General features: G+C 38.7%; 1 protein-coding gene across 3 annotated transcripts in view; it reads left to right on the plus strand.

The window, feature by feature from the left end:
* The window catches only part of LOC112162530 (oxysterol-binding protein-related protein 10), a gene marked incomplete at its 3' end in the record, with an annotated part of 69,679 nt that overhangs the window by 38,675 nt on the left and 22,822 nt on the right, over positions 1-8,182 (plus strand). For 2 of the 3 annotated variants that reach the window (XM_024298325.2, XM_036214199.1), the window contains 1 exon segment: positions 269-466. In XM_024298325.2, the coding sequence (XP_024154093.1) occupies positions 269-466 (198 nt within the window). 3 annotated transcript variants of the gene reach the window in all.

Genomic DNA, 8,182 nt, shown 5'->3' on the forward strand with positions numbered 1-8,182 from the left:
GTTAAATGATCAAACAGCTGAGATGTTTGTGTTTTGTTTTCTGCTGAAGTTAAGCAGGAAGTTGGCGGAAAAAAGATTCAATTATTTTAGATTTGTGAATTGTTTCCTAAGTAACGATTCACAGCCGTACCGAGTGTAAAATCAGAGAAACATTTCCTCCTGGTGGAGTTTCTTCCTTGTATGATTAAATGATTATCTCCTCAAATGCTAACCCCTCAGAGCTGTTCCCGCGCCGCTCACTCTTCCGTTCCCATCCTCCCTTCTCCAGGGATCCTCGTCCTCCGGCCGGACCCGTAGTTTTTCCCTCCTCCCCCACCTAACTCCATCTTCATCCCCAAGTTCCCAGAGGCACCCCGGCCACGCGTCCTCCCCCAGCAACATCGTCTCCATCACCCACCACAAATCCCCGGCTGCAGCTCGGCGGGCCAAGATTCCGTATCCAGGACGGCTGCTGGAGGTGAAGGAGGTGGGTGAACTACACATTGTTTTCAGTGAACCCAACGTGTAGAGGTTAATGAAAAAACTTTTATTATGAAAAAGAGGAAAGGAGGTAGCTCTAGAACATGTGTGAAAGTCACGGCCCGGGGGCCGGATCCGGCCCTCCAGATCATTTTATGTTATTATTAATGACCCGATGTTATCTTGTTCTCATTTCTAACTTGTATAATTTTGACAAAATATATTTTTATGGAGAGTAAAATATGGAAAGTTATTTAAGGTTTAAGTTGATTTATTCTGGAATAATATTCCTGCTGTTTTATTATTTTATAATTATTTTAAAAAGTTACAGTTTTAAAGTTTTAAAATTAGCATTCTGCTAGCTTTTTGGAATATTTTGGCATTAAGATTTTTTAGGGTATTTTGAAGTTTAGCTAATATTTCAGCTACATGCTAACTGTTTTGGCTAACCTAAGATTTTTTATTTTTTTTATTTTTTAGGCTAATTTGGAATTTAGGTAATATTTCATCTGGCTATCATCTTCATTTTTTTAACTATCCATTTCAGCATCTTCAGCAGCCAAATTCATCTTCCATCATTCACACTAGTATTATCACAGGTAATCCTATATATCTAGTTCATAATTATGTTAAAAAGTCTTAAAAATGTAGTTTTAGAGTGTTTAACAAATGCTTATCCTGTTCGGCCCGAGACCTAAAGTTTATTTTGGATTTTGGCCCCTTTTGCGGTTGAGTTGGACCCCCTGAACTAAAGCCTAAAGGGTTCTGCAGGTTTCTGGGTCGTAGAGAGGAGCCGCTGTGTCCTAACGGGTCCACAGGTGTGTCGTTCGGCCCCTTGAGGCTCGTACGGTCATCTCAAGGGAGGTCATGAAAATGGGCCGTCGTGTGTGGTAAATGTATTGTGAAGTATTTGGTCTTCTCAAGTATTTTATTAATCTACTTAAATGGGTTTTAGCCTGACTTTTTAAAGATTTCAAACGTCTTTTCCAAGCACTGGCAGCTACATGCTAATGGAGATGACCGGCGACTAGTGATGATGTCATCAAGTGGTCGTAGCGTCTGGATTTGAAGATGTTTTTTATCCCATATGTTTTGCGCATTGTCCACGTGTGAGATTTCGGTCTTTCGTGATACGTGTGTGATAAACATAATTCATGTGTTTCTTGCGTCTTTACGTGAATTCATTTTTAAGCTGTTCAGAATTTTCGGTCAGTTGAGAATTACACGGTTTATGTTTATTTCATGTAATTTATCTTCAATTATTACACAGATCTATTGCAATTGTGTGACTTTTGCAGGATCCATGCAGACGTTTGTGGGGTTCCACGTGTGTCTAACAGACTCTTCACGACTGAACCACCGATTTATAGCTTTTATATCTCGTCTACGGAGCACATGTCGCGCTAAATTTACATATTTAGAATGAGTTCCCGAATGAGTTCCATATAAAAAGCTCAATAATCATCCACGGTCCATGCACGGTTAGCGTATTGTATGACGGGTAAATGAATCGACGCCATTCGGTTTCTGTTTGTGTTCTGAGAGTCAAAGTGAAGAAATTCAATGACGTGCGGGTTTACATGGTTTATTCATACTTCTGTTGGAGTTTTAACGTAGTTCATTTGGGAAAATTCAATGTAAAGGACAACGACTTTTCTCACTTTTTCTACAAATATTCACATGTGACCGATTTGTATCGTAGCAGCTGTGAGACGGCTTTAAGATGAAGAAGAATCTCCTCATGCTTCACAATTCATGTCTTTAAATCTTCAGCCCCTGGAGTTGATATAAAAAAGACTCACCAGTCTCCTCCAGGTATCACTTCTTCTTCTTCTTCTTCATTTGCTGCGTCTCCACCGTCACTCTTCTGCTTATCTTTCAGGACACGATTGTTTTTCTGAAGCTCCTCTTAATAGCTTGTCAAATGCTACTTTACTCTGATTAATTGCAAAAAAAAGTTTGTTTTCTACCAAAGACCAATGATAGACATGTTGTGTAAACAGGTTTATATAGATGAACTCTATTTTCTTTAATTAAGCACAAAGTGATCCTATGAGCTGTTTTCTTGAGTGAACGGACAGAAGACAAAACGCTGAGGAGGGACATGAAAGAGGAGGTGAGGGAAACATTTTACAAGGACTGTGTTGTCCTGCCCTTCACAGTAAAAGTCCTCTCATTTGTATTTTTGCTCCTTTTGTGCTGTTTCATTGCATAATTGTCAAAGCCAAAGTCGTGATTCATGTTAATGATCTCAGCTGGACATGTTCAAATGAGCGCGTCCTTCCAAAACCCTTCAGCGTCCTTCAGGTCCAATCAGATTCAAGGCTGATCGGCCTTTTACATTCAGATTGAAGCATAAATTTGCATTTAGGTTTTGGCATCAAAGGCGAACGTTCTGCTCTGGTTTGACCTCCAAGTGGAGTTTTTGAGGCTGAGTAGAAAATGGATAAAAGCTTCAGTATTTTATCATTTCCTTCCACGTTAAGGACATCCAGCAATGAAACGATGGTGGATGTCAAACTCTGGAGTTCTGCCAACTGATGGGTTTGAGTTCATCTAAAGGAAGATTGTAAATGGGCTTTTTCTGCTTTAGGATTGACTAAATCCCTTTGCTTCACTGGTTTTAAAAACATCTAAATAGGATTAAACAATCTTTCTGTCTGCATATGGAGAGTTAAGGATCTGCTGACAGTCGCCGGTTTAGCATTCGTCCTCGTTGGCAGGAGGACGGCTGGATAATGAGTTCACACACCGGTAAGACGGAGCAAACCAAGTAAAGAAACAACAGATCATCGGTAATCTTTTGTCGAGATTAAAAGTAAAAGGATTCCTAAACATTATTAAAGATGTTTGTTGCATCGTTCCACAAAAGAAGAATAACTAAGAGAATAACTTCAGAAAAAAAACATCAGAAATGCATCATGGTCCACTTGGTTTTAGAGCGGCCACGATTAGTCGACTAATGACTAATTCAATAGTCGATTAGTCGCTACTTTACATTAAATGGAGTCAGAGTGTAGTAAAGTTGAAGTTATGATGGCATTCTGATAGATTTTTGGACTATTTTAGCATTTATTAAGGTTTTTTTAGGCTAAATTCAGCTACATGGTTTTGCTAATTTATGCTTTTTTGTTTTAGTTTTTTAGGCTGTTTTGGAGTTAGGCTAATATTTACATGCTAGCTGTTTTTGCTAACCTAAAGTTTTTTTTTCTTCAGTTTTTTAGGCTAATTTGGCTTTTAACTAATATTTTAGCTAGCTATCACCTTCAGCATTTTCAGCTATTAGCTTCAGCGATTTCAGCATCTTCAGCGGCCAAATTCAGCTTACAGCATTCACACTAGCATTATCACAGGTAATGTTATATATTTAGTTTTTAGTTAGTTTAAAGCTAATGATGGTCAAGATGTGTGCTTTACATCCAGTTTGCACATGACCCGATTAGTCAACTAATCGGAAAATATAATCGGTGATTAGTCCACTATTAAAATTATCGCTTGTGGCAGCATTACTTGGTTTGTGGTTTATTCCACATAATTTATTTTTCAGGAAAAATGGGTCTTTAGGGGTTAAAACACTCCATTATTTTGGAAGTCAAATTGATTCTTAGTGCATCAACCGATCAAATTAATTAAAATATCCAAAGTTATGTCAAACAAAATAACGATATTTTGTCATAAATTGATTGGAAAATAATTTTGAGCAAAAAATAAGATCATTGTCTGTACATGACAACTGGACTGAGTGAGTGTGACATCACAAGTGATGTACACCTGCAAAATAAAACTTTAAAAAATGCATAAAATGAATATCAAATATTAATTTCTATATTTTTTTTAGCATTTCTTTGGTTTAAAAAAAAAAAAGTCACACATTTACAACTTTCTTGTTCAAGCGACAGGTGAGGCACCGGAAGCCCCTCCCTCACCTGCGTCCAGCCTGCATATGCTCTCTACTAATCCGGTCTTTTTCTCATCATAAAAGAAGCTTTCAGTCATTTTATCCACAAAAAACGTGCTTTCAAAATACACTAGATGAGGCCGGCAGTACACATGCCTCAAGACAGAAGGCGCTAGTGAGCCTGGAGAGTGTGACACCGCGGCTAATGAATAATAGAATTAATAGTAAAGTGCAGCCGTCCAGATATTCTTTAATATTGTTTAGCATTATTTTCTAAATGGAGGATTAAACTCAGGAATTTGTTTAGACTCGTCACTCAGAAAACATGGTAAAGTAAAAGTTAACAATAGCAATTTTGGTGATTTGTAAACGGAAGAAAAATGTTGAAATTAAATTTTAAGCAACACACTAACTGTTGCCTAACAGATGGTGAATAAGCGTCTCTGTAGGGTTCACATGTTTGTAAATCTGCCGTCAGTGCCTCACCTGCCGAGAACCTCGCCGCACGCTTCCACAAGTCACTTCAGTCGCCGTTCTTTTTTTTTTTTTTGCGATACTGACGCCGCCATGTCTGAGCCAGATGTCGTAAGTAAGCAGTGATTGGTCCAAATCGGCCACACCCCTTCCACTTGAAAGCGAGCTGCACAAAATCTGTCACGTCATAAGTATTTATTCTGACCGATAGAATGACTGAGTCACGGCTGTTTATTTCTCTACTGAAGGTTTTGGCTTCTCGGAGCCACTTCCTGTTAGGAAGGGGGAGGGGTCACTCAGTCCAGTTCTCATGTCCAGTCAATGGTTAATACTAATTTAAAGCCTCAGTGTCCCAGAGAGTCGATGCAGACAGATGACCAGAACAATCAGGATACATTTCTGTGAAATTATATATTCAAATATTTTTATTCCATCTTTCACACTCATACATTTACGAGTTGTTTAGTTAGTTATATATGAAGTCTTCTGTTCTAAAATCCAGAAACTTGATTGTTGTTCAGATTTTATGACATTATGATTGATGGATTACCGTCACTTAAAGTAGCTGATGATTAAAGATCAAGTTTATCAGAAAGGATCTCTGCCAAACGGCCTGTAAATATGGATCCCTAAAAGAGCTCTACAGCTGCAAAAACATATTAAGGAATAATCTGATTTATCGGCAGATTCATTGTGAATAATTGTCAGTTTCTTTTTGCCGCACGACAAAACAGCAAATGATGACATATCGCAGTAAACAAGTTAAAGAGCGAGTTTGTCATAAACTGTGTTGATGATCATCCGTCTGCAGTCGTCTCGTCTACTAACCATCAATTCTTCTAATACGTGTTTTAAAGTTGTGTTGATGGGTTGTACTGAATGTGAGACTTTAGCTCATACCTTTGATCTAAGTTTTGTTCATTTTTGTTTGGGTTTGTGGTTTGAGCATATAAAAATATACAGAAAATATATAATCACATTTTTCCATTAGTTTTAGATCTGAAGATTTTTATTCATTTTTTACTTAAAAAAATAATTCTGACATATTTTTTTTGTCAGGATGAAAAACGTTTGTTTCTTTTTGTTCTCCCTATAGCTTTTTTGTTTGGTTTAATCACAAAAAAAACGTACATCCCTGCCCTAGTGGTCGTTTAAGGAACTGCACCACGCTCAGATATTTGTTGTTGAAAAAGCATCAATCCAGAAGTCAGAGTGTGTATACAGACAGTTCTCTTAAAGTGAACCAGCGCTCATTTTCAGTCTTAATACACCCAGGGACCGCGGTCCACGGTCCGGACCGCGGTTCATGGTACGGACCAAGTGTCCGCGGTCCGGACCAGGGTCCGCTCTCTGACCCATCTTTTCATTTGGTATCAGTTTATTGCCAGTCGGACTGAACTCTGAATCGATGCCAGAATAGCAGAACTAATGGGCCAAAACGGCCACCATAGCTGGGCATTATGGGATGACGTTCCTTCACGCACTGTTTATCGTACAATCTATACCCTATGTTACCAAAAGTAGCGACGTAGCGACTCACCCGTCCAAATGATCAGAATCACACTGCAAAAAGTCTGCTTCAAAAAACATGAAACAAATGTACAAAAATAAGGTAAATATTACTTAAAATAACAAAAATTATCTGCCAACAAAGCAAGAAAATGTAGCTTGTCAAGACAAACCACAAATATCTTAGAATTTGTATATTTTTACTAATATCAAGCACATTTTGACTAATATAAATATAATTTTTAAGTTAAATTGAACTTCAGGGAAGGAAGGAGCATCATCAGCCCCCATTTCCACCCCCCATTTTGGAACACAGGACAGGCTCAACAAACTGTGGATTAATTTGGACATTTACGGTGAAGTTCTGTCCCGACGGTCCCTGAAGACTGATGTGAATGAGTCGAACTGGCGAATCGCCGCCCGTCCCGCTGAAAGCGTCTCCTCTGAATGACTCACTCTGTGTTTGTGTGGAGTATTTCTCCAGTTCTGTCTCGTCTCATGAACCACGGATGGTTGGAGTAAATAAAGAGCAGATGGTGTGATCGTCGCGCACAACAAACGGCGCTCTGGCGCTGGAGTCGTCTCTGCAGACAGAACCAGGCCTCCTCTGATGAGTGATTCATCCTCGGCGTGGCCGCTCGCCTCCGAAGGTCTGGGCTGCTGCTTCCTGTGACCTGATTCTAATCCGACATCTCTTCGCTCCTTCGTCTCATTTGCAGCTTCTCTTCCTCTCAGCCAATAAACTTCCCGATGGTTTTGGCACCGACACATTTAATGAGGAAGCACTGATTTAAAGTACAAAGACGAAGCAGGCGTGCAGATCAAACATCAGATTTGAGCTTTAAACCTCATAATAAAGCAGCATATTGTGATGCACTTCCTGTCTGATGCTATTATCCAGTCTGCTGCCATAACTGAGGAGATGCACTTTCAGTAACATAGAGAAAACATTTTCTCTAATAACAAAATCCTAAACTTCTGTTTTTCTACAGCAGCTTCAGATCCTGTTTGATTTAGTCAATAGGCTAATTAGGCTAGAGTCGCTCCGCTAGCTTGTTGCGTATGCGAAGTTGGACACCATATTGGACAGGGCAAGATGCCCATTTACTGCTGTGCTGCAATTGTTCAGATAGAGATTAAAAAACAAGAGTGGGACTTTGTATATTTTATCTCCATAGCAACCATTTTATTTTTTGTTTACCTCGTGGTGATGAACAGGTCAGTATCATTTTTAGAAGAATCTGCACAAGTAAAATTTTTGGATTTCCTAAGCAACAGAGTTTTTTATTAATCACTCCAACATTCCTAATATGTTCATATCATATGGCATATTGTTTTATTCATCTTGCACCAATGATTCATGTATTAGCTTTTTTCAATACTCTAGTAAATAGTGTGCAAACAACACGCCACTTTTGTGAGCTCGCCATGCTAACGCCATTCAAAGTCTACAAACTTTAAAACCAATTTTTTTTCCAAGTAGCTTCCCAGTGATGATAGATCGAAATTCCTATAGGTGGAGTTTAAAGTTGTAGCTGCTACTGCAGCTAATTAAAAAAAAAAAAAAAATTCAAGATGGCTGCCTCTTTTTAAGGTCAAAGGTCAAGGAAACTTTCGGTTGTGTTTGTAGACATAACTTGGTGCTATATGTGGGGAATTTTGTGAAGATTGTTCAAACAAAAGTTTTCTTTTCCCATATTATGTGAAAATCCGCAATTTTCAAAATGGCTGCCGAGCCCGTCGATCCTGTAGGCATCCCATAATAATCTTAAAACGTCCAGAGATACCCCTGATGTGTGTTTTACTTGTTTATCGGTTTTGAAATATTTTTGAGCCCCATAA

The sequence above is a fragment of the Oryzias melastigma genome, linkage group LG11 (genome assembly GCF_002922805.2).
Source record: "Oryzias melastigma strain HK-1 linkage group LG11, ASM292280v2, whole genome shotgun sequence".
NCBI lineage: Eukaryota > Metazoa > Chordata > Actinopteri > Beloniformes > Adrianichthyidae > Oryzias > Oryzias melastigma.